The 26,879-nt window shown below is 34.2% G+C and overlaps 4 protein-coding genes across 5 annotated transcripts in view; 1 reads left to right on the top strand and 3 right to left on the bottom strand.

The window, feature by feature from the left end:
* LOC105127623 (SEC14 cytosolic factor family protein / phosphoglyceride transfer family protein) overlaps positions 1 to 1,111 on the bottom strand; it is a 4,679-nt gene extending 3,568 nt beyond the window's left edge. The window contains exons 1-2 of one of the 2 annotated variants that reach the window (XM_011028989.1): positions 728 to 1,111; positions 1 to 168 (exon numbers count right to left, since the gene is read on the bottom strand). The exon at positions 1 to 168 is cut by the window's left edge and continues 1 nt beyond it. In XM_011028989.1, the coding sequence (XP_011027291.1) occupies positions 1 to 168; positions 728 to 986 (427 nt within the window). In that variant the 5' untranslated portion in view covers positions 987 to 1,111. The remainder of the gene's footprint in view (positions 169 to 727) is intronic. The other variant, XM_011028988.1, reaches the window with a different exon arrangement.
* A 1,686-nt stretch (positions 1,112 to 2,797) lies between these two features.
* Positions 2,798 to 5,119, top strand: LOC105127625 (lycopene beta cyclase, chloroplastic/chromoplastic-like). Its single transcript, XM_011028990.1, has 2 exons — positions 2,798 to 3,018; positions 3,212 to 5,119. Exon 2 carries the CDS (start codon positions 3,330 to 3,332, stop codon positions 4,842 to 4,844), a length of 1,515 nt encoding a protein of 504 aa, XP_011027292.1. The 5' UTR covers positions 2,798 to 3,018; positions 3,212 to 3,329; the 3' UTR covers positions 4,845 to 5,119.
* A 5,849-nt stretch (positions 5,120 to 10,968) lies between these two features.
* On the bottom strand, positions 10,969 to 11,926 carry LOC105127679 (uncharacterized). The gene is made up of 2 exons (XM_011029054.1): positions 11,515 to 11,926; positions 10,969 to 11,426 (listed from the first exon to the last, which is right to left on the bottom strand). Exons 1-2 carry the CDS (start codon positions 11,924 to 11,926, stop codon positions 10,969 to 10,971), a joined length of 870 nt encoding a protein of 289 aa, XP_011027356.1.
* A 9,740-nt stretch (positions 11,927 to 21,666) lies between these two features.
* On the bottom strand, positions 21,667 to 23,201 carry LOC105127626 (UPF0481 protein At3g47200-like). Its single transcript, XM_011028991.1, has 2 exons — positions 22,222 to 23,201; positions 21,667 to 22,104 (listed from the first exon to the last, which is right to left on the bottom strand). Exons 1-2 carry the CDS (start codon positions 23,147 to 23,149, stop codon positions 21,692 to 21,694), a joined length of 1,341 nt encoding a protein of 446 aa, XP_011027293.1. The 5' UTR covers positions 23,150 to 23,201; the 3' UTR covers positions 21,667 to 21,691.
* Between the last annotated feature and the right edge of the window lie 3,678 nt (positions 23,202 to 26,879).

Below are 26,879 nucleotides of genomic sequence, written 5' to 3'. Positions count from 1 at the left end.
CAGCAGGAAGCTCTTCATAAATCCACCTCAAGATAGTTACACCTGGTGAATTGTCCTCCTTTTGCACAGTACTGTGCATGTAAACAATGCAGAGAGGTCCCTCAGGTAACTCACTACATATTTTATGGAAAATATTCTTCTTAAGTCGCCCCCCACTCACAACTTGAGCTGCATGCCACAAAAAAGAAGCGATGAAACAGAATAAAAATGACAATCAAATCAAAATAACATTCTGCGAGAGAGTAAATTTCTCCAGTATAATCCTTAAAGAAAAAAAATCTGGCTTCCACTAGATATTTAATGTCAATCATGTGAGCCAATATCTCTCAATTCTCTTCTTAAAAACTGAAAGACACTAACTTTGAGCATATTTGAACTTAGCTAACTGAAAAAACCAGTCATAACTTCGATGACGAGACTCAAGTAGAGACACACGGTATAATCAAACAAAACCACTTAATTCTAGGATAGGCAGAATTAAGGCAAAAAAGAAGACATAATCATCTACATATAGTTGCAAAATTTTCTCATAATAACACAAACAGTAAAAAGGGAAACAAAGCCATCAATCAATTTTATAACAATCTCAAACAAAACAAGACAGAGCCCACTAACAAAAGTCATTAAAAATCACCAAATACTCACACACAAGCGCTCAAAACCAAGAAATAAACAAACTTTTCAGAAGGGTAAGGTAAGACAAAGACTGCGTCTTTGTTATCATTACCAGGAAAGTACTTGCCAACAATACGAAAGATACGGTTTCCAGACTTATCAGAACCTTGAAGGGTAAAGAACTGCAAGAGATCAAGATCAGAGAAATCTTCATCTGAAATAAAATCCTGAGAACAATCGTGCCAGTTTTCAGGTTCTGGGTTTTCTTGATTTTGTTCCCTTTCTTTGTTTGTGAGAAAGGGTCTAGCATCTATGCCTAAATCTGATGCTAACACAAATACTGAGAAATCGTCGCTTGATGAGGTTGCCATGCCTAAATTGATGACCTCCTTGGGTCTTGCAGTGGCTGTGGTTTTGTTGTTTTGGGGTTTGACCCGTTTGGTACTGGGAGAGTGAAAGGATAAGCTACAAAGCCTCCCTTACTTTAGCATTATTATTATTATTATTAAAAGTTAAACTGAATTATTTGTTTTTTGGATTAGCTTGTCAATCCATCCCGTGTGAATGACTTGCTATCTAGTAGAAAAGAAATAAACTATATTTGGACCCTCCAATTATCACCGAGGTTTCAATTAGGTATTCCAACCTGTAAAAAGAGTCAATTAAACTTTTTAGCTATGAAAGATCAGAAAGAACTTGGTATTGTCAAAGACTTTTACTACACACACACACACACAAAAACAATCTCTTTCAAAACCCAAAAACCACAAACAACCAAGTCACCTCACAAATTCTCGCAACAAATGATATAAGAGAAGACATTATTCTCTTAGTTTTGAATTATACATCTCACGATTCTAGGTATTCATATATATTTATACACAGGATAGATGCATGCATGGGTACGAATTACTACAAAGCCTTCAGAAGCTATTAACGATTGTAAAAGAACATCTTGGCCAAATCCTAAACTCAAAGAATTCAAGAAAAAAATCCATTCGTTGATAGATATTTACTTGGAGAACAAGTAGATGGGGTCAAATATCTCTTCAAGTCTTTTTTTTTTCCTGTTACCACTTACCATTTATTTATATAATAATATCACGTTCAAATGATGTTTAACTTAAAAAAATATAAAAAAATTATGTGTTTTTAATGCTAAGTATAATTTAAAACGCATAGACAAACATAACCTAAGAGTTATAAAAAAAGACAGCCCATGCAAAAGAGTAGAAAAGACTCATTCATTGAATATATATATCTTAAATAGATAAACACAAAGAAATCAAAGTATTATTGAGAGCAAAACAAAGTTATTGAAGTTAGAAGCTGCAATTTGTTGCAGGTATAAGCAGCAAATAGCAGCCCTAAATCTATTTTTTTATAGGACTACTATCTATCACATTCATCAATTGTGTAAATGAATTGGTTTAATCGAACCCTTTTCAGGTGGAAGACCTAATTCAAAACTTATTAATAGTTGAATGGCCATAATGTAGTTTTTCCATTCAAAAATGAAAAAAAAGAAAGAACAACCTTCCAAAGCCACACGACGGGTCATTAAGAATATCCTTGGATTAATAATTTATGTGATAAAAAAGTGGTAAGGATTTGAAATTAAGAGATTTGATTTTTTTGTAATTTTAGTGGAATATCCTTGGATTAATAATTTATGTGATAAAAAAGTGGTAAGGATTTGAAATTAAGAGATTTGATTTTTTTGTAATTTTAGTGGTAAGGATTTGGGATTAAAAGGTTTGTTTCCTCTGTAATTTCAGGTTCGAGTCCTTTGTTGCTCATATGATGATCACTGAAAATTTATATGATCGTTAACTTCAAGACCAATAAAATTAATCGTGATACAATTGTGTAAATGAATTGGTTTAATCGAACCCTTTTCAGGTGGAAGACCTAATTCAAAACTTATTAATAGTTGAATGGCCATAATGTAGTTTTTCCATTCAAAATGAAAAAAAAAAAAGAACAACCTTCCAAAGCCACACGACAGGTCATTAAGAATATCCTTGGATTAATAATTTATGTGATGGCAAAGTGATAAGAATTTAGAATTAAAAAATTTGTTTTTTTTATAATCTCATGTTCGAATTATTTGATTTAACTTTAAAACCAATAAAATTTGTCGATATTTGACATCCATATTAATGAACATGTAGTGGCGTCTCATGTTCACATACGTTGTCTGGTCATTGTCTGGATGGCAATTGGGGAACCCTTTAGATAAGCCATAGCATCATCCACTGTATATTTCTTCTATTTTCACCAGATTTTGTCACTCAAGAAAAGAAAAAAGGAAAAAAGGAAAAGAGAGAGATTGAAAAAGTATAAAAAGTTTTAATGACACTCTTTTGAGCTCCAAGGAAAGATTTTTTTTCCCTTTTTTTGGTAAGCCATTAACTCTGAACCTTATGTTCTTGTTACTAATATTCTTGATTATCCCAGATACTTGAAGAATCTTTGATTTGTTGTTCTTTATATATTGCTGTAGTTTTTGTTACTAGTTGGTGATAATTTGAGTCCATGTAAGAACCCAGCTGGTTTTTGTTTTCTTTTGATAATAGTGTATTGGTTTTGCCAGGGATTGGCATCTCAGTTTGAAACTGAGAGATTCTTGAAGACAGCCTTGAGTTTTTAGAAACTTGTAGGGACCCAGTTGGGATTTTGGAGGGATATTTGATAGGGATAGTGGAAGAACTATGGATACTTTGTTGAAAACACATAACAAGATTGCATTTTTGTCTCAATTTCATGGGTTTTTGGAGAAAGTTAGTAATTCGAGCTCCTTAAAGATTCAAATCCAGGAACTTGGGTTTGGCCCCAAAAAGTTTTTTTCAAAAGGGGGGAGGAATGGTTGTGTTGAGGCTAGTAGTAGTGCACTTTTGGAGCTTGTACCAGAAACCAAGAAGGAAAATCTTGAGTTTGATCTTCCTATGTATGACCCATCGAAAGGCCTTGTAGTTGACCTTGCAGTTGTGGGGGGAGGTCCTGCAGGGCTTGCTGTTGCGCAGCAAGTTTCGGAGGCAGGGCTCTCGGTTATTTCGATTGATCCATCTCCTCAGTTGATTTGGCCTAATAATTATGGTGTTTGGGTTGATGAATTTGATGCCATGGATTTGCTTGACTGCCTTGATACCACTTGGTCTGGTGCTGTTGTCTATGTTAATGACAAGACAAAAAAAGGTCTTGATAGGCCTTATGGGAGGGTTAATAGGAAGCTGCTGAAGTCCAAAATGTTACAGAAATGCATATCCAATGGTGTTAAGTTTCACCAAGCTAAAGTTATCAAGGTTATTCATGAGGAGTCCAAATCTCTATTGATTTGCAATGATGGTGTCACAATCCAAGCTGTCGTGGTTCTTGATGCAACTGGTTTTTCTAGATGCCTTGTTCAATATGACAAGCCATATAATCCAGGTTACCAAGTGGCTTATGGAATTTTGGCAGAGGTAGAAGAGCACCCGTTTGATGTTGATAAGATGGTTTTTATGGATTGGAGAGATTCACATCTGAACAACAATCTGGAACTAAAAGAGAGAAACAGCAAGACCCCTACTTTCCTCTACGCCATGCCCTTTTCATCAGACAGGATATTTCTGGAAGAAACTTCCCTCGTAGCTAGGCCTGGAGTACCAATGAAAGATATACAGGAAAGGATGGTGGCCAGATTAAGGCACCTAGGTATAAAAGTGAAAAGCATAGAGGAAGATGAGCGTTGTGTCATTCCAATGGGGGGACCTCTTCCTGTGCTCCCCCAAAGAGTAGTTGGAATTGGTGGTACAGCCGGTATGGTGCACCCTTCAACTGGGTATATGGTAGCAAGAACTCTAGCAGCTGCACCGATTGTTGCTAATTCTATCGTTCAGTATCTTGGTTCTGATAGAAGCTTTTCAGGAAGTGAGTTATCAGCTAAAGTCTGGAAAGATTTATGGCCCATTGAGAGGAGGAGACAAAGAGAGTTCTTCTGTTTTGGTATGGATATTTTGCTTACGCTTGATTTACCTGCGACAAGAAGATTTTTTGATGCATTTTTTGATCTGGAACCTCATTATTGGCACGGATTCCTGTCATCTCGACTGTTTCTACCTGAGCTTGTACTTTTTGGGCTTTCACTGTTCTCCCGTGCTTCTAATACTTCTAGGTTAGAGATTATGGCAAAGGGAACTCTTCCTTTGGTTAATATGGCCAACAATTTAATACAGGACAGAGAATAGATGACTTGGAGTCAGTTATCTTCTAAATCTGTTGCATCTACATACTGAAATTTCTGTGCTATTCCCTATAATTGTGAATAGAGCACTATGAACCACCTGTTATTTTCTTGTATGTTAACTGCGTATCCAATCCATAGCTCACACACACTTGTTTCTTGTGGGTGCAAAGTGCAGTAGATTCATTGGTGTGCTCTTGTTTTTCCAAAAGTACATTTCTAAATCATTTTGTTGATTGATGCCCTGCGTTGTATAGAATAAATTCATTCTTTACTTGATTACCATTCATTCACTTAGAACTCTTGTTGGATGCTGCTTGAAATTCAGTTAATAATGCCTGAAAAACGAGTTATATCTGCAAGACAATTCTATGAGAACCAGGGATGATATGTTAATGAACGGATTGAAGTGTTTATTACTACCAAGAAGCTGTGATGCAGGGAATACATTCACTGTGGTCTTTTTAGGCTGTTTTTGGATGTAAAATAAATTTAGTTGACGTGATGGAGATGATGAATTAAAGAATAGGGAAGTTTCATGGATTGAAATTATAAACCAGGTTGCATATACTGGCATTCATTTGTTATAGGTGAAGGACATGTATGAATTATGAACGCCACCACTTTCAGAAATCAATAGATCTTCAGTTAGATACATATGTTGTTTCACAGAGTCAGACAGGTACCATGACTGAAACATCCTCTGACTACAAACATTTGCTAATACAGTGATGAAAATGGAATCAAATGGGTGATGGATTCCAGAAAGGGCCTATGCCAAAAGTATGGATTTTCTGTTGGGTTGTAAGACTTTACAGCGTACGAAGCCTGAATGAAACTCTAAACAAAGTCCCATGGTTGCACCAACTATAGCAAGGAAAGTCAATGGGTTACTGTAACATTTCTCAATGCCCTGATTCGCCTAGGACTTAATTTTCACTGTTAACAGACTCTCGAATTGCCTATATCAATCATAGATTCATCAAGACGCCCTTTTGAATTCCTCTATCTCGTTTTTAATCTTGATGAACATGTATTCTTTGTCTAAGCTATCTTCTTTGATGAAGAGACCTGCGAGTCTAAGCTTCAGCTTCTCAGCATCGTTTTGAGTTGGAATTACCATGGTGGATAGGATCAATTTTGATAAACATAGGTTCATAGTACTTCTTGAAGTTCTTCTCGCGTGACATCAATTAATGGAACCTTTTGTATCTTTGGTTTGGTTTCTTGTATATGCAACCCCTCGAAAATGGCATCCTCCAAGGTCTTCAACTTATCCTGCAAACGGCTGCTCACAAGAGATCTCTCTTTTTCGTGGATTGTGATGTTCACCTGTCATGGTGCCCCCTCAACATATATATTGGCCATCGGCAGATTCTATACCTGCAACCTTCCCAGCACTAGGGGTGACCATTGGTTCGAACGATTTCAAGTACGGCAGTATAAACTAGGATGTTTGGTGATAAAATCAAGTGTATTGCGCACTTGTGACTACAATCTTGGCTTTCTACTTCCAGAATCTGTGGCTTGGCACTGCACATAGAAAGTTGACTTGATTTTCTCGCTTTCATTTAACTTCATTAAGGCGTCATGCTTCTCATCCTATCTGCATATGCTTTACGTAAGACAATTTTCTTCTCTTTCCTAAATTCGTTTGTGTATTCCAAATTTGTTCAGTATCCTTTTCTTTCCTAAATCATTGTTGATTAAACTGGTTCCTGGTGTTTAGGATGATCAAAATTTGTATGCATGCACTTTCAAACCTTCAGCTTGATCGATGGTTTGATCAACGAACCGCATGTTTGTGCCCGCAGAGGATTGGCGACACAGTTCATACTTGCATTTACACGTTGTTAGTGGTAGGAGGATGGCAATCTCTGTGGACCTTGGAATGGCGCAACTGATATTAAAGGTGAGCAAAATAACCAGATTATTTAGAATATCGGTAAAAACTGATTTGCTTGAAATTAACCGAATCAAACGGTTTTCTGAATTTGTTAGATAACGTGGTTAGGAGATTTTAACAAAAAAAAATTTCATTCAATTTAGGCTTTCAATTTTAGAAATAGAAAAAACTAACACAATAAATCTAACTAGAATACCAAGGTTATTTATTGTTAGAGGATAATATAAAATTTTTTTGACACTTTATCTAACAAAATTTTTTTTAACAAGATATTAGAGTTTTATTGATTAAGTGGTTATATGTTTATATTATTCACTATTTTTATTTTGTACAATAAAAATTAAGTACAAAATAATATAATGTCCAAAAATATTTTAAAATCAAAAAGTTTTTTTTGGTCATGTTTTATCTGAACTAAATCAAAAACATAAAAAAATAGCCTAACTTTTTAACTTTTAGCCAATTTAAACCTATTTGGTTTTAATAAAAACAAGGTTAAACTAGCCTATTTAAATTTTTTTGGTTTTAATAAAAGCAAAGTCTAACTTAATCAAATCAAATTGATTGATTTTTATTTTTATTCATTTTAATTTAGTTTAAAATGTTAAAAGAAACCAATTTGGTTGGGTTTTTTTATTTATAAACTAAACTGGTTTGAATTAATGCTCACCCCTAGATTAGATTGGAAACAATAATATTACTAAATTAGATAATTGAGATTTGAGTTTCGTTTGACAGTGGATGACACATTTTATGAGATGTAATCTAACAAGTGATGAACCAATGATTAAATCTAATTAGTAATTAGATTTTGAAGCACTTTAAGTAAATTAATTTAGTGATTAAATAGCAAAAAGATTAGCAAGATTAAAAAAGAAAAAAATATTATCAAATAATCAACATTGCTAAACTTATTTATTTGGGAATTTCATTCCTAATCATGATATCTTTTTCCTCAAAGTTTATTATTTTTTTTGGTTAAGAATTACACCATCCAACACAGGTTTATAAATTTTAAATCAAAGATATACAGACTAATTTGATAAAAATTAAATCAGATGCATGAGCGAAACTATAACAATTATTTTTGAATCACATAAACAGGTTTTTATTTGACAAAGATAGGGAAATCAAATAAGAGGTACAGAATGAATACATGACAGTCACACTCTAGTTAACTTAAAGAAAACCACACACAAGCACACACGTAGTATCATGCTGAGGGACGTCTCAGGTACCATTAGAAAACCTACATGGAATTTAGGATTTGAACATTGGAAGCTGTCGCATGCATCATCACCTCCGAAGGGAATCTTACTGGTTACCTGGGTATAGTGTTTTATAGGTCTGGATGAAGGTAAGTACGAGGGCAAAGATTGCACCCATAAATGCCAAAAAGGTCCAAGGGCTGCTAAAATGATTATGCAACCACTCTGCTACCCATTTCTTGATGACATTCTTGCAATGCTTCTCGATGCTGGATCTAACATTACCATAAGCATTAGGGTTGAACACCATGAAACTGGAAATTTTATTGAAGAGATCTGCAACCTCTTGGTCGCTTCCAAGAATATTTAATAATATGCCATTTTTCCGCAGTTCTTTCACATCTTCAGAGTCATCAATCAATGAGTCCAAGAACCATGCGTAAGAAGTGTTAGGTTGGTTGCCATTAATGTGCAACAACCATTTGCTATTGCACCAACCATGTGCACTCATCCAAGATGTCAAAGGTTGGCAGCCACCATTGTTGAAGAAGAGTTGGAGTTGGCAGCCACCTTTGTTGAAGAAAAGCCTCCATGAATGCCTATAAATAGAGGCATATGCAAGAGAGCAAAATGAGTGAAGAGAATTATCAAAATGTGAAGAGAGTAGAGAGGAAGAGAGAGCTGCAATGGCAGCAGCTGCAAGTGCAGCAAATAGAGTTGAGAGTTGAGTATGAGAGGGTGTAATCCTCCTCCTCCATGTATTTGTTTTATATTCTTTCTCTATCTCTAAATATATTGACTTCTCCCGTGGATGTAGGCGGTTTTGCCGAACCACGTTAAATATTGTGTCAGTGTGCTTGGCTCTCCTATGAGCAAGTATCGGAACATCACCGGTCGGAATTCCCAACAATTGGTATCAGAGCGTTCGGTTTAAAGTGGTGTTTGATTTTGCTCAAAAATGAAAGTTGTCAAAATTGTGTTTTGACCATACCACTGTGTAGAGGAGGAAGAGACGAAGCCACTGGTGAAAACCGCGTCGAAATCGGACGTCGGAAACTGTCGCACGCGCTGGCGGGGTGACTGTCCATGTCATCAGCCACGTCAGCAGTTCTGCACAGTCATCAGACACGTCACCTGACATATCAGCACTCTGACCAGTCAAACTGCCACGTCATTAGGCACGTCAGCAGTTCTACACAGTCATCAGGCACATCACCTGGCACATCAGCACTTTGACCAGTCAAACTGCCACGTCAGATTTGGTTGACATATATGCCCTACGTGGATGACACGTCATTACATCCACGTCAGCCCCCTGGATTTTGATCCTGTGTGGCAGAGTCTACGTGCAACCGGTTTTGAGATTGAATCTGGGCCGTTTATCAGGCCATAATTGTTTTGATCAAATCTTAGCCGTCTGAAGTGCGATTTGGATGATTTCAGACTTGTTTCCAGCTAATTTGATCGTTCTGGATGCAATGGTATGGTCCGATCGTTGAGATTGAGATCATAAAAGGCAGTGATGAATTATTAAAGAGAGATTGCCCGATTAGGAGGCATCTGATGGTCATCATGGTGGTCGATGGAGCTGAAGAAGAAGAAATCACACATGTTTGCCCAATTACATGTGTTGAACTATTATGTGGGGAATTTTAATTGCCTTGAGGGAAGTTAAAATTGGGACACTCTGGACACCCGATCATTTGGACAATTTGAGGTGGAGAGTAAAATTTGATGAAGACCAATCTTGACGAATCTGAGCACTGGTAGTCTCGCCAGATATTGAGAAATCAGGTATAAAACCAGGATACCCCAGATCACTTGTAAAGGAAAGCCGCAACAAAGCTAGCAAATGGTTGCATATACGAAAAGACAGTACGATGGATAGATATGGCCTAAGAAGTTCTGGCTAGGAGATTGGGTTTTAAGCGGGAACAAGTTGACTCTTGTCAAGGTGGTGAGCTCGGTAATGGCATTGTAATACTCAGAGTATAAAGACAGATATGGATCAACCTTTTATGGGCTGCCCCCATGGTTAAAGGTGGAAAGCTACCTGGACTCTTGAGACTAAGAGCGAGAGACTCATGGAGAAGTAAGGCGTGGTTCCTAGGGTGGAACAGAGGGCAGGTGCAACTCCTGGATGAGTAGACTCTTGGAAGAGTGGTGAGCTTGTGATCATATTGAGATACTCAGATAATGACTGTCGCACTTGAAATATCCGTTTGAGGGGGTGTTGTAAGCCTTGATGTGAGGCTTGAGGAATCATTCCGGACTGAGCGTGGTTGATACGCTCGAAGGGGAATGTTGTTCCAAAGACAAGCGTTAACACTATTCAGATGTGATGTGGCAGACCATCTGGTTATAGTGATCCTTTTGTGTGAGAAAAGGTGTGCTTAGGTCACTCTGATGATTGAAAGGTTTGGCAAGTACCTGTAAACTTGGCTATAAAAGCTCTCAAAATGGAAAGCTTGGAAGAACTGCAAGATGCAAGCTTGTGTTGAAGAAGAATGAGGACAGTTGCCCCACATGAATGGCAAAGGGGGTGATTGTTAGGTTGGTTGCCATTAATGTGCAACAACCATTTGCTATTGCACCAACCATGTGCACTCATCCAAGATGTCAAAGGTTGGCAGCCACCATTGTTGAAGAAGAGTTGGAGTTGGCAGCCACCTTTGTTGAAGAAAAGCCTCCATGAATGCCTATAAATAGAGGCATATGCAAGAGAGCAAAATGAGTGAAGAGAATTATGAAAATGTGAAGAGAGTAGAGAGGAAGAGAGAGCTGCAATGGCAGCAGCCTTGCTGCCATTGCAGCAGCTGCGAGTGCAGCAAAGAGAGTTGAAAGTTGAGTATGAGAGGGTGTAATCCTCCTCCTCCATGTATTTGTTTTGTATTCTTTCTCTATCTCTAAATATATTGACTTCTCCCATGGATGTAGGTGGTTTTGCCGAACCACGTTAAATATTGTGTCAGTGTGCTTGACTCTCCTATGAGCAAGTATCAGAACATCACCGGTTAGAATTCCCAACAAGAAGTGACCCAAAACCCCTCAGCTGATCCAGGGCATGCTTCATGGGCCATCAAGTTTAAAAGCAAGGACTTAGTGCTATCGTCTATGACTATTCGAGGAAGTGTGACTGTTCCGCCACGCATTGTTGATTTGTATCGGAGATCTGTGTACGTATCAGTCTTGCTTGGCATGAAGTGGATTCCCACAGACTTCAGCTCCATGACAGAACGATACGAGCTCCATTGACCAACACCCTTTCGACAGGGATTTTCTTGGCCTCTTTTCCCCATGAATCGGTTGTGGTAAAAGTCAAGAAGATGGGCTGGTTGATTATTGTTCTCCATGTCTCCACTTTTTCCTCTGGGAAGTCCACGAACTTCTTCCATGAAATTTTCCATCAGCTCCTGTCCTTCGTTTCCATCAAACCGTAAGCTCATCAACGACGTTTCCATCAAACCGTAAGCTCATCAACGACGTAAGAACTTTGTAAGGGATTTGGTTCTCTAGTAAGAACAAGTCACGTTTAACAAAATAAGCAAGAATTCGATTACCTAGCTTCAGATTATCAGGCTCGCGCAAGTAGCAGAAGATAAATTGGAGAATGAAGCAACCATCAAGGAGCATCATCTCCGTGAATGCGTTGTCGTCCAAGTCTTTTGTTGAATCTTCATCATAGCATTTCCTTGCAGAGTTGGCCAATTCTGCCACGTTTCTGTACAAGAATTCCCTGGTTTTCCTACTCTTGTTGGCAAACTGTTCCACCATTTCATTCTTGCGGCTCTGCATCTCAGCAAGCTCATGATTAAGATCATCCTTGTGGTGGTAAGGACCAATAGATACCACAAGGGGATTGTAGCAATCCTCGTTGCTGGATGGATTCCTACGAAATATCCTCGGAACCCTGTGACACTTCTTAGAACTTTCCTCTTGTCCAACTAGAATATTATGTTGTTCTGTAGTCATTGTTATTTCAGAATACTCCTACAAAACAAAGCCTTCTATCTGCTTTGATACACAAATAATATATATGACTATAAAATAGAACACACAAGGGCTGGTCTCCAATATATAGATGATGTCCCTCTAGTCATATTCTAAGGATTTTAGCTTTCTTAGAAGCAAGTTTAATTTTATGCTGCTAAATATATGCCTTTTGTCACTGTGTTAGATTATCTAAATCACTTTACCCACGAATATTAAAAAAGTACACATTATCGTGCTTCACAACCTGAATAAAGTATTGAGTTTGAGTGTGGGGTTAATTTAATCACTTTTATCTGCCATGTATATAACGTTATCTTTTCCAAATATTTACTTAAAAAAACCAATTCAACTTAAAATTTTAAATTATTAAATAAAATTTTAAAATATAATTTATATTATTATCTAACACACCTCTTAAGTGAAAACTATTTGGGTTTAAAAGTTGCACATACATACATTATCTTATAGTTAATTTTTATCAAATAAATAAAGGTCGTGAGATTTAAACTTGTAATTGCTTGGTCATTAAAGCTGTAATACTACGTCAAAGAATCAACTCAATTATTTTGGATTAAATTGATTCTTTAATATAATATCAGAGTCTTGATAATCAAGCGTTTACGAGTTTGAATTTCATTATCTTTATTTATTTTTAAAAAATAAGTACAAGGTAATGTAGACTTGTGTAAATTTTAAATTTAAAAAACTTTTATTAAAAAAAATATATTAAAAATAATATAAATTATATCTTAAAATTTTACCAAACAACTAAATTTTTTTAATTAAATTAATTTTGTAACAATTTCAAGTATGACCGTATAAACCAGCTAGATGCGCGTTGATAAAATCAAGTGTATTGCGCACTTGCCTTGGCTTTCAACTTCCAGAATTTTGTAGCTTGACACTGCACATAAAAAGTTGAGCTTGATTATCTCGCTTCATTTGGCTTCATTAAGGCGTCATGTTTCGCATCTCCTATCTGCATATGCTTTACGTAAGACAATTTATTCGAGGCTTTATGCCTTCTGATAAGAATTAATTCTTCTTTGTTTAGTACTTTTTCGCTTTTGCTCTTTTTTCTTTACGAAGTTTAACTCCTTTTCCCTGTCCAAATGAGTACTAGGAAAGGCTGCCTTGTACAGCACAAGGAAACTGGCGACAACCTTCTTTTCAGCTTCTCTAAACAATTGGCTAGAAGTTCTTTTGGCAAGGAAATAAGTTGGAACAGTTAGGTTCATTTTTTTTTAGATTAATGTGGGTATTCGGGCCAGCTTACGCGTACCACGACTAATCCCACGGGCCCTGAAGTTAACGACCATGTAAGCCTCCAGTGACCATTATATGAGCAACCAAGGATTCAAACCTGAGACCATAAAGGGAGCAAACCCCTTAGTCTCAAGTAACCACTTGGCTTGCATTATCTCTTTGGTGTGTAACACGTTGTTAGTACAGTTCCAAAAACAAAAATACGTTGTTAGTACAGCTCCAATCATTATGCACTGGAATGTTCTCTTTTACGTTGTTACTTCAATGGAACAATATTCTCTATCAAATTTAGTGTCAAAATTTCAATATATCGACTTCTTCCTAAAACAAAATTTAGTGTCAAAATCTTTCAAACAATTGGGTAGCAGTGCTTTTCTTTGGCATGGAAGTTGGAATCAATCTCACTTTGCATCAACAGTTTGGCATGCTTGTAGTAATTATGGATTGGAACATTGTCTGTACTTGGTTGCTTCAGTTAAAACATTATTTCATCAAATTTCACTGTTAAAAAAAAAGCAAAAAGAATTAATTGGACTTCTGTTAAAGATTCCTGTGCTGCCCAGGACTTAGCTTTTCTTCCCTGTTTGTGTATTCCAAAATTGTTTGGTATCTTTTACTTTTCCAAAACATTGTTGATTAAATTGGTTCGTGTTCAGGGTGATCAATATATTATGCATGTATGCCCTTCAATTGTAATCTCAAACCTTCAGCTCGATCAATCGTTGGATCAATGAACCGCATGTTTGGTGACTGCCGAGGGTTGGTGACATGGTTCATGCTTGCATTCACACGTTGTTAGTGGTAGGAGGATGATGTCAAAGCCTAGCCACGCATAACAATGCGGAGGCTGTATATGTCTCCAAGACTTCAACCCAATTTAAATTTGAAACACTAGATTTTAATTCAAGAAAAAAAAACAATCATCATTTGGAAATTAGAAGCTGAAAATCGCAAATTAAAGAAGTAACAGAGAATAATTTTCATAAAAGAAAATATAAAAATAAAAGCAAGTATTGAAAGAATAACATGCTACCAGCAAATAATTTAATAAGCGTTAATCTATTGCAATTTGGAGACTAAATTTTTAATAACTTACAATGATAATTTAAATTGTTTAACCAATAAATAATGTAAAAAATTTAAGCGAAAAAATTAATGGACATAGCAACCGAAAAATGCATCGAGAATTCATCCGCACATACAGTTTTCTATATCAAACAATAAAGCAAAGAAAGCAACAAAAAATTCAATCCCGAGAAGATGATTCGGGAACTATATATATATATATTGAAAGCAAAATAAGTGTTGTAGGAGCTTATGGATGGACAATAATGCGAAGATACAAAACTAAAGAATAAAAAGAATGTTTGAGAAGAAGGAATATTTCATTAAGTGTTTTGTCCTTTATGCATAATTTTTCTTTATGGTTCTGATTACATGTCTATTTATAGGTTTAAAATCCTATAAAATTAAAAAATTAAACTAATTAAAGAAAAACTTATTCTAAACAGGAAAAGTAATTCTATCGACTTATCCGGTTGGCTGATTCCTTTATTTTTCAGAAAAACAAGAAATCTAATTTATTTTCAACACCCTTCTTAAACTTGATTTCTTATAACTCTCAGTATATCTCTTATCTTTATAAAAATATCATGTTTGAGTAGCTTAGTGAAAATATCTGCGACTTTGTAAAACCCAAATTTTTGGTGCAAATCTAAGCTCAAGTCAGCCCAAACCTAACCTAAGTTAACCTAGATTTTTATGAAAGAGTTGCAAGAGAATATCTTTCCTCTCTTCTAATTCATGTAGCCACCGTGACCCTCCCTTCCTCAAACCAAAGAGTTTTGTTTTTTATCTTGAATATTTGGTTTAAGAAAGGTGGAAGTAGCAAGTAAGTGGTTCTCTTTCATATTACTTTCAATTATAGTTATTTATGGAATGATTAAATAAGATATTAAGATTTATAAAAATTGAAAGTTTATATTTTTAAGATTAGTTGATGATTATTAAGGGTTTAATGTTAGGTGATTAATTAGTATGTTGTTGGAAGGATTTATGAGTTGATTTGTTTAAATTAATTTTATGGTTAAGAAATTCAATTTTTACCTTGATGTAAAATATGGACAGAATGGTCTTGAGTTGAAGATGATCAAATTTTATTTTTGTCCTTGATTTAGGAAAATTTCAGTTTAGTCCCTAGACTTTGAAAAAATTACAATTTGACCCCTAAATATATTTTGAGATTCTAGATGGTGTTATTATGCAGTTAAGGATGATGAGTCTCAATTTGATAATTGATTTGAAATATTTATATTTTGGTCCCTCAATTTTAGGAATTTACATTTTAGTCCCTGAAGTTTTAAAAATATAGTTTGGTCCCTATGTCATTCTGGACAGAATTGAGGATGTTTTATGGGTGAAATTTCAGTATGGTTTATGTATTTATAGTTTGGTCTAGTTTTGGTAAAATTACGTTTTGGTCCCTCTTTTAGATATTTGTCGTTTTAGTCCCTAAACCTAAGAGACTAAACCTGGTTTTATTTTATGCATTGGAATCTTTTAATTTTGTTGCTTTGAGTTGCTTTTGAGTATATTTCATATATTTATTGTAGGTTCTCTTAACGATCCTCAATAGGTTTTCGAGTTTTTCATTTGATATTCCTTTTAGTTCTATATTTTTCAGTTGAGTGGGATAATCTTTAATATGCATATAATATAAATAAATATATATATTGATTATATGATGAATATGATTAGTTAATCTCTTGAATATTTATATATGTTGCTTTATTTTTCAAGTACTCATCTATCCTTGAATTTGCACTCGCAATCTGTCAAACTAAATTCTATTTGATATGATATACGTTTCGTTAATTATTCTTTAAATATCTATTATGCCTTGATATAGGACTTGTTAGTAACTTCATGCTAACAAAGAGTAGTTAGCCTATGTGCACATAGTATTCTATATATCTAGCTGGTGAGAGAGGCATCAACTTGTGGCAACTAATCATCCCATAGTGGTCATCTTCGGGTGTCATCTGGTCACTCTTGAATGTCATCTGATCTCTGACATGTATATTCCACTACTCTATGATAATATGTTTAGTATGTACATGTATATGTATATAAAGATAAACCAATTTGCAAACTATTAATACTTAAAATATCTAAAATGTATATTAAATATTATTCCCTCACTAAGTTGGTTGAACTCACCCCTTATTCTTAATATTATTTCAGGTTCTTAGTTTTTTATAGTAGGTAGACTTTATTGAGTGTTCTTGTTTCTTCAGTTTTGGCCGGTATGCCTTACTTGTTTTGTGAGGCTTTCCTTTTAGTTTCGATTCGATATCTTAGATGCTTCATTATTACTTTGTTTTAATTAAGTTTGATTTTGATAATGTAATAAGTATTATGGATTATTGTTTTTGTTTTAATTACTGATGAAGAGTTTTGAAATATCCTTTGGTTTTATCAGTTTTAAATAATATAATATTTCTAAAGATTATGAAATGCTGCATATTTTTAAATAACTTGTTCTTTTGATATGTCCATTCTGAGGCTTAGCGTAGGTGGGGTGTCCTTTCGACACCGCTCCTGCATTGTCAGTCACGGACCTAGGATTTGGGTCGTGATAGACTTGGTCTTAGGTCTTTACATACTTGACTTCAATTTTTTTGTTTATAATGCAATCTTATATGTAATGAAATCTTGTATCAATGTGCTTACTTTTATCATGAAACATATGATTCTTTGCTAAAATAATGACTAAAATGAAAAAAGAAAATCAACATAGGGGCTAATAATTGAGTTTGACAAGGGTAAAATTGCATGAAATTAAGAGTTTGGAGACAATTATAGGTGCAATTAAAAGAAATTGAAAGAACATGGACTTAATTGAAATTTGTTAATCTCAAATTAAAAACCTTAAATAATGCATCATTCATACTTAATGAAAAGAATGTAAGTAACACATTGTTTGTTAGACCAGCCTTTGTTTTGATAGTTTTGGCTGATCGAGTTGACAACTTCAAATGAATTAATATAAAGCTACAAACCTTCAAATTACACAAGGTTGGATCCAAATAAAAGGTGTGAATCTTCTTTATCAACTTCAAGTGGTTTCAAGTGATGATAACGTCAAAATTGCTTTGACGAGGTTTCAAAAATAGGCAACTTATCAACCATGACTTAAACACACTTGTGTAAGAACCGACCTTTTTTTTCATATGTTCATACATAAAAGGCTCTTAAAAAAGTTATTATCAAGAGTTTACAACATTTACCTCAAGATCAAGAGGTTAGAATAGATTCAATACCTCCTAAAACCTTAGTAAAACCTTATAAATACTCGTTTAAGAAAAGAGTTATAAAGAAGGGGAAAAAAAAGGAAGGAGGGGAGAAAAAATAGGAAAATATGAATAAAAAATTATAAATGTAAAGGTTCAAGAGTTTAACATAAATGTTTTCTAAGTTTTGAAAGGGTATAAGTTGATGAGAGGAAAAGCTTTAAAAAACAAAAACAAAAGAGAGAGTAGTTATTCTAAGTATATTTTTTGATACGAAAGCAGGCCTTTTAGACTTTTTAAAGTTTTTTTTATTTGTCTTTTATTTTATATTTACATTTAAAAGCATAGAAAAAATGTTTAAAATGCTTAATAAATGAACTTGTATTCATCTTTTTGTTGATGTGATCTTTATTTACCATGTTATTTTTAAAGTTATTTTTTATGTTTTTGATATTATAATGTTATTGTTTAAGTTGTTTATAAATATATAGTGTTGTTTTAGTTTTTGTTTAATTTAAGCAATGCTTATTTATGCAATGGATATTCTTTCTAATTGTGCTGGGTCTGTTTATGACCAAAATGATTTTAGAAAAATGAATTTTGAATACATATTACATGAACATGTAGTCTGTTTTAAATTGATAGTTTTTTTAAAAAAAATTGGTTACTCGTGTATGATTTTGATGTTTTAATTTTATTTGTTAGTTTTTTTATATTCGTACATATATGTGTATAGTAGTGTGACATGTTGGATTAAAGAAAATATGCTTTAGAAGCCAGGAACATAATTGTCTAGCTTGATGGTGGTTGCTTTTTGCAAAGTTCATGGCTAGGTTCCTAGGTAATGTTCTCCATGTTTTTGGAAAGAACATTACCTTAACTCCATGATTAAGAGCAGTTTTTGTCATTTCTTTGCACTAAACCCTTTCGGCAACTTGATTAATTGATAATCTAGGGTTTATTTGCATCAATACCAAGTTTTTGATGAAATTTACTCCTAGAGTTTTAGTTTTAAATCAAAACCTATTTTGACAAAATCATATTTATTCTTTGATATTTGAAGTAAATGGATGTTAGATTATTGATCCTTACATGATTTTCAGCATGTAGGTGCCTTTTGTTTGACTGTATCTTGTCTAATTTGGACTTCAGGTTGTTAGGCTAGGTCTGGGCATGTTCTTCATGTTCTTGGAAAAAACATTGCCATAGACCCTTGATTCAGACCAGTTTTGGTCCATTTCTTTGCACATGACATTTCTTTATGATTGATTAGTAAATAATCTATTGCTTATTAGCATCAATAACAACTTTTGATAGATTTTAATCCTAAAGTTTTGGTTTTGAATCGAAACTCATTTTGATAGAATCGTGATGTTTAAGTAATAATCGAAGTGAATAGATGCTAGATTATTAATTCTTGTATGATTTCCAACATGTATATGCATTTGTTTTTACAGTATTTGGTCTGATTTAGGTTTTACATTGCTAGATTTGGGTTTCAATGTTCTTTATTTTTTTGGTGTTTGATCCATTTTGTTTAAGAATTTTTTTAGTTGTTGCATTTTTTTTGTTTAATCTATTTTTTTTTTACTTTGGTTTTGTTTTTGGATTACTTTCAAGTCAAATTAGGATTTTTTTATTTGGTTTATGATCGAACATAAAACTTTTGGTCACCCTGTTAAGTCAAAATCAAGTCAAGGATTTAAGACCCTATTTAGTTTTCCATGTTTTTGATAAAGTTTTTTTTTTAAGGGTTTGTTTGTCAAACACCCCTTAGACATATTTTGGTAGTTTTATTACAAGAAACAATGAGGTTTTTGGCTAAATAAAGCCTAAAAAATAATAAAATTCCTTTTATTTTGCATATGGCCACATTCTAAAATTTTCAAGCATATTTTATTTTTTATAAAAAAATTGCATTTTTATCATACTTTGAAAAAAAAATACAAGAATTAGTTAAAGGGTATCATAACTTATTTATGATTATACATTAGAACTTATATGTAAGAAGTATTCTTGATATTAAAAAAAAATCATTTTAGTTTTTTTATATTTTTGCATTAGAATGGTTAAATTTTAATCTAATAAGATAAAGACATCTTTAAAAAGAACTTTTTTAAAACCATATATAGACCAAAAGTTAAAAAAATATAATATTATCTTAGTTTACATCAAACAAATAAATAATGCAATTTATCTTAGGTAAGGTATATTAGGAGCGTTAATATCTTTTTTTTACCTAATCAATCCTCATACTTAGACTCTAAAACCAGTTAGAATTTCTGACCAAAATACTATGTGACAACTTTCATTCTCCCTCTTTTACTAATAAAAGAAAATAATTCATTGTCCTTTCCATCCATATTATTCCTAAAAATCTCAATCTGGGAGGATGATCATTGTGATGGCATACACACATGACAAATATTAAGTAATGTCAAAGTAAGATCTTTTATCTTAATCTCATAACTCTTCGCCAATAATTATCTTAAACTCAATATATTGCTTTTTATAATTGAGATATAATAGACATTACTAATAAATTAATTACTACAATTTTTCAATCTAATGAGAATCGTATATTTCTCTTTGATGAAAATCCTTGAATGATCTATAAAGGTGACATTACATTTAATTGATTCATTAAGCTTCATAAACTTGTGTTTATCTCTACACATGTGATTGTTGGCATAATTGTCTAGATACCACATGTTTTTTTTTCTTTCTTGCATTTGATCATTATAAACTAGTAATAAAGTGACTTTTTTCTCCCCTTCTACTACAAGATTGACATTCTCTTAAACCCTTCTAGTTAGATTCCAATAATCCTTGGTATAATGATCTCTCTTCTCACAATTGCAACATTTAAGTTTTGTTTTGTCAAACCTGGGTAAGATTGCTATTGTTAGTTGAACTGGTCGACCAATTTGCTTCATTCAGTCAACTAATTAACCTATTGAGATTGTTTCAGCCTTCTCTTTTAAATTTTTCTCTTCCTCCACTTCCTCTACCTCCTTGAATATATCTAGAACCATCTTGCTTCTCTTTTGAATAGTTTTTTTTTTTTTAAAAAAGAGTGCTTATGCACCCATATCTTGAATAGTTTTTTTTTTTTTTAAAAAAAAGAGTGCTTATGCACCCATATATTTTTTAATGTCATTGACTCATTCTTCATGGACTTGTAGTTTTCTCATGAGTCATTAAATAGTAAAAAGTCTATATTTTACGATTCTGTTATCGCAACCACCATATAATGGAATTTATTTTGTAGCAAGCGTAGAATCTTTTATACCATATGTATGTGTTTCCTCCATCTTCTCTTCATATCTCTTTATACTCTAGCAAAGTAATTTGAAATGCCCTCTTATTCAAGTATGTAGTTTTTCAAAGTTACCTCATAAATTTTCCTCTAACTTCTCATGCTTACTTGTAGATGGTTGCATTAGCCACTATCTCAAAAGTGAAATGATTCATACATTGATGGATGATTGTGAGTGCTTGTTGATCCTTTATTCATGTCTTTTGCACAACTTCCTTTTGAGTTGAAGTCAATGTCACTCCTTCTCTAGGCTTTTTAAAGCCTTTTCAACCGTTTTTCACACATCTTGGAAACCTTGATAAGCTCTTACATAAATACACCAAGTTTCATAATTATCCTTTGTTAAACTAGGACATTGAAGTGAGAAATTTATAGTGGCCATGTCAAACAATAAAAACAAGCTCTAATACCACTTTTGGAAGAGAAAATATGTGTGGCAGGAGTTTATGGATAATAATGCAAAGATACAAAACTAAAGAACAAGAAAAATATTTGAGAGGAATAAATGTTTCATTAATTGTTTTCTTTTCAATACATATTTTCTCTTTATTACACTTAGTTTTTATGCTTCTAATTACAAGCCTATTTATAGGTCTAAAGTCCTAGACAATCAAATAATTAAACTAATCAATGAAAACCTATTCTAAATAGAAGAAGTAATTCTATCAACTTAATTAGTCAATTGATTCATTTAATTTAACCGGTAAACAGTTCCTTTTATTTTTCATAAAAACTAGAAACCTAGTTTATTTTTAACACTAACATCCAAATAATTCATATTATTAAGGATAAAAAAACTCACACGAGAAATTCTATGATTCTCAAGCCGTCACAACCATCCATCATAGAATTTTTCTCATATAGTATTTAAGGGTAATGAGTAACATTTGTATCTGGGATTCTGCAGATACCAAATGTTGTCGGGGGAGTTGCTGATACATAGGCCTTTAAGGCAGTGACTATAATGCCATACAGAAAAGAATACTTAATAATGATACCATAAATAGGACCCTTATAATGGAGGATCCATCGTTTGAAGGTGTTTTTGTAATGCGACTCGATGGCGCTTTTAACCTTTATAAAAGCATAGGGGTTGGGCACTATATTGTTTGCTATCTCATTGAAGAGTTCTGCTACTTGTTTGTCGCTTCCAAGAGTAGTGAGGAGTATGCCCTGGGATCGCAGTTCCTTCACATCTTCAGGATGATCAATCAATGAATCCATGAAGCATACATAAGATGTGATCCAATCTTTGGATGTGTCGAGGGTTGCTTCATAGGCTACCAAGTTTAAAAGTAAGGACTTAGTTGAGTCATCTATACTTAATGGAGGAATATATAGTCTTCCTGCAAGCCATGTTGGCTTGAATTGAACATCAGTAAAATGACTGGTCTTACTTGGCTTGAAGTGGATTCCAATATCCCTAAGCTCCTCGGCAGGATAATACCTGTACCAGATCGTTCGAGTATCATCCTCTTGCCAACTTGTCTGAGAAGTATGATCACTGAGATTTATTTGGTGTCCCACGAACTGCATATGGAAAAACTCGAGAAGATGGGCTGGCTCATGTTGATCTCCGCTTAGGCCACTTAGACTTGATAGTGATTTTGGAACTAAGTTGCAAATTTTTTTTGATATTTTATCCCTGCACGACTCTCTTCTAGGAGGTATTGCACGAATGTGTTTGAAGAAATCTGCGAACAATTTCATCCCTTCTCCACCTCCCTGATCTGACCTTTTGTACCTAAAGCTCATCAATGATTTGAGAACAGAAAAAGGGAGTTGGTTCTCTAGTAAAAACAAGTCCTGTGTAACCAAAACTGCATCATGACTGCTTATCTTCAGATTTTCGGGCATCTGCATGAAGCAGATGAGGAATTGGAGAATGAAGCAACCGTCAAGAAACATCATCTGGTTGAATTGGTCGTCCTTGTTGAACTTTGCTATTATGTCCTCCCCGTAGCATTTACTTGCACCTATCTTTAATTCTTTCACCTTGCTCCACATTGCTTCAAAGGGCATTTCGCAATCTTTTACAAACTGGCGTGCCATCGGAAACTTGAGCTCCTCCATTTCCTTGAGTTCTTGCTTCCCATGGTGATAGGGTCCAAGGGAAACCATCGAGGGATCGTAGCATTTCTTGTTCTGTTCAATTTTACGAAACGTCGATGGAACCCTCGGAACCTTTAGCCCTTTCTGTTGGTAATTGCCACCAGTTTCTTCCGTAATTTCAGTTGTCATCTTTCTCAACCACTCATCACAGCTAGTGAAAGAATGTGAGACTGAACCTGAAGAGATCACAATTTCTAGTTTTTTATCCTCCATTCTAAGTAAATATTGGTAAATGTGGGGTTTTCTACTTAGGTAATGCACATCTTCAGAAAAATACGGTTCTATCTTATAGGATTTCTAAACGATCTGCAAGCTTGAAGTTGAAGTAGCGTTTAGTTTGGAACAAGTATTTTAGCTTACTTGGAAGGGGAGCTCACTTTGTTTTCTAAAGCAAGTGGTCAGATAAAACTTTGTTTTCTAAAGCAAGTGGTCAGATATTGGCAGAACAGTGAAATCAAAAGTTATTCTCTAATACAAAATGTGTATGATAAGAATTCAGCAAATAGTTTAGCAGCAGATAAAGTGAACTAATGTTTATGGAAAAATTGATGCAGGCGGAATCCAATAAGACAACAAAAAGAAACAAAATAATGTAATAAGCAAAAAAAGTTGCAAGTATGAACCCAAATTAAATGCAATGTTTTGTAGATTTTATTGTAGGAATGGCTAATGCAGCGTTTTGTAGATGGGATTCTCTTCCTTTCAGGTACCTAGGCTTACCTTTAGGTGCTAACCCGAGAAGAATTTCAACGTGGAAGCCAATAACGTGGAAAGGCAGGATGTTAAACATGATCATGTAGAACTTGCCTTCTAAAATCTGTCCTTACTGCTTCACCTATTTACTGTATATGACCATTTTTCTAATGCCAAAGGGAGTGATAAAAATGGTGATAAACTACAAAGAAGGTTTTTGTAGGCTGGTACATTATGTTGCACCCTTGCGGCGGAGCAGAAGGTTTTTGTAGGCTGGTACATTATGTCGCACCCTTGCGGCGGAGCAACGACCATCGATTGATTTCGGGGTCTTTTGTTTTATTGTAAACAAGGGAGTCACCACCTAGTATCATGGTCATTAGAAAACCTAACTGGTCTTTCAGAGATTCTAAGACAATGAACTGGTTGCATAAAGGGAAGGTGTTAGCACCCCTAGACGCTCTACCTAAGGTGAGCTGTTTGGTATTTGATTTGTTTTATAATTGCTATGGTGTTGGTTTTTTTTTTATAAAGGGAAGGTGTTAGCACCCCTAGACGCTCTACCTAAGGTAAGCTGTTTGGTATTTGATTTGTTTTATAATTGCTATGATGTTGGTTTTTTTTTTAAAATCCCATCAGTTTTTCTCGGTTTAATTCTAACTAAATTTATTAAGATAGAAATCCAAGGAGATTCCATGTGCTTTACGAGCTCATTTTTCCCTTGGTACTTCAAGAGTTTGCGACTCGTAAATCGCAAAGAGGAGGGACAAAAATTTAGAAATCTAGGGTGTTTTAAAAAAACTATTTTTTTAGTCTTAGTATCTATTTTTTTGTCTTAGTGTTTTATACTCTCATGGCTCGTAAACCGTGGAGTAAAAAATTGAAATGTCCTCGATTATAATCAAGGTTTCTTTCAAGGATGTGTGCAGATTTATTATTCCTAGAAAATTGTTTTGGATATTTACCACTCCGGTTTTTTTATTCGAATATTAATAGTGAATAATAACAAATTATTCCCAATAATATTTTGAATATTCATCCTTTAAGGATTTCTTTATCCAAACATTAGCGATGAATAATAGATGAACTCCCCCAAAAATAAGATTATTATATATATTTTTTTAATATTGGCCAATACCCTTTGAAGTTTTACAAACATGTTGTAAAATCCAGAAATACAAGAAAATAATTTTTGTGTTTAAGAAATCCATGCGAAAACACATTTTTCAAAACTTCAAATATTTGTTTTTTAGAGGAAGTTCAAAAAGATGTTAGGGTATTGGTCGTATGCAACACACAAGAAAATATTTTTTATATATTTAAAAAAAAAAACAAACATCATGATTAGACATAAACACCATAATGGAAAGTAGCAAACCATCATTCATATTACAAGAACTACAAGAAACTTGAAACAATTCATAGCAAAAATCGTTCAAAACTAGATCAACTTAAGATTTTGTACACGAGGGAACCAAAGTTTTGAAACTGAAATTTTGAAATCAAAATCCTACTGCATGTGACCATGACTCATGACTAAAGTTTTTACAATCCGGGAGAAACTACCATGCTAATTTCATACAAACAAGAAGAACTTGAAATGGCATGCTTTTATAGCACATATATATCTCGGGCTAGAAAACAAATCAGACTTGGCTGATTATAAAAAAAAATGGAAGGACATGAACAGAAAAAGAAGCTACTGATGAAGAAAACAACAGCCCCTTTCCCGGGTTCCTTAATTCTGAACCAGCAAAAGAAAAGAGATAATCTCGGCAGAAACAACACAAGGGAAGCAAGAAAAAAACAGAGGCTAGCTAACTCTTAACAGTCACCCATCCAAAACTCAAAACCACGACAGAAACAACACAAGGGAAGCGTTCATTGTACAGTCTAAAATTGAAAATAAATGTGCAAAGCAAAGACAAAACAGTAAAGGCAACAAGGGAGGAGAAGGTTAAGACTTACTTACAGGTCTCACTATTTTATTTTCTGCAGAAGATGAAATAAAATCAAGCAAGCGTTGCTGTCAAAGTTTAGAGCAAAACTCCCTCTCCCTCTCTGTCTTGTCTTTTTTTTTTCTTTTTCCTTACGGTGACACCTCTTTGTTTTTCTTTTTTTTTTCTGCATTACATCTTTTGTTCTTTTCTGTTCCCTTTCTTGCTTTCATTCCTCTCCCTTTTGTCCTCTCTTTTTCTTATTTTTTTGCCGCTTTTTGCTCTCTCTTTTTTTTTTTCTGCTGCCCTAGGTCATTAGAGAGGCTTATATATAGTCTAACATATCTCTATTTAGGAAGGATTCAATGCATTAATCCTAGGACGCAAATTCGTACTGATTTGCAGTAAAAAAAAAACATAAAAGGAAACTACAATATTATGATTTTGTGTTGGTGTTTTACGTCTGATTTCTTTCCAGTTTTGAAGGATGGTGTGGCTCTTTTCTTTCCTTCCATAGGGTCAGCTACTCCCTTTGAAATGAGGCAACAAAAATGTGGTCTTCAGCTCCAACAATCAGGCATGATGAGAAAGGAAAACAGCAGAGAAAAAGGGAAAGAAATCAGATGGAGAGTGCAGCTGCAAAGTCTTGTTTTCCTTATTCGGTGTGGTAAAAATCCAATCATTTATGATGATCCAGCCCCCCTCTCTAACTTTCAATATCCTTTTTTAATTTGATCCCTTATTTTAACACTTTTCAATTCAGTCCTTGGTCCAGAAAAAAATCTTTCGAATTAGTCTCGCGAACTTGGGCTATATCCTTCCCGCGGCAAAATTTTCTACCTTCACGTTAGATATTCAAATAGGAATATCTTGAGCTTCTGATATCAAAATCAAGTGATTTGAAAGCTCAAATTCATTTACACGTCTAGGACTAAAACTTTGATGAAGAAATCGAAGTGAGATAAAATCTTTTTACAGAATAGAATCTAGCAGTGATTTGGTTGGTCGAAAGGGATCTCCGGGTCTAACTCAAAAAATGATGAATATCAAGAATCCTGATATGACTGAGAGTATGAACTAAGAACAAAAATCACAAAAACTAGGCCAAAAATAGAGTTTTTTTAGTGCAGACTCGGGTCAATATCCTTCTCGCGAAAGAATTCTCTGCCTTCACGTTAGATATTCAAACGGGAACATCTTGAGCCTCTGATATCAAAATCAAGTGATTTAAAACCTAAAATTCATCTAAACGTTAGATATTCAAACGGGAACATCTTGATCCCCTGATATCGAAATCAAGTGATTCAAAAGCC

This window comes from Populus euphratica, unplaced genomic scaffold (assembly GCF_000495115.2).
Source record: "Populus euphratica unplaced genomic scaffold, PopEup_1.0 scaffold13.1, whole genome shotgun sequence".
NCBI lineage: Eukaryota > Viridiplantae > Streptophyta > Magnoliopsida > Malpighiales > Salicaceae > Populus > Populus euphratica.
This window is presented reverse-complemented; position numbering and strand designations above follow the sequence as displayed.

Coding starts and splice junctions, on each gene's coding strand:
- LOC105127679 (XM_011029054.1), bottom strand. CDS start 11,926: ATGACTACAGAACAACATAATATTCTAGTTGGACAAGAGGAAAGTTCT. Junction 11,427..11,514: donor GCCTGATAATCTGAAGCTAG/GTAATCGAATTC, acceptor GTCGTTGATGAG/CTTACGGTTTGATGGAAACG.
- LOC105127626 (XM_011028991.1), bottom strand. CDS start 23,149: ATGGAGGATAAAAAACTAGAAATTGTGATCTCTTCAGGTTCAGTCTCA. Junction 22,105..22,221: donor TGGAATCCACTTCAAGCCAA/GTAAGACCAGTC, acceptor TAAACTTGGTAG/CCTATGAAGCAACCCTCGAC.
- LOC105127625 (XM_011028990.1), top strand. CDS start 3,330: ATGGATACTTTGTTGAAAACACATAACAAGATTGCATTTTTGTCTCAA.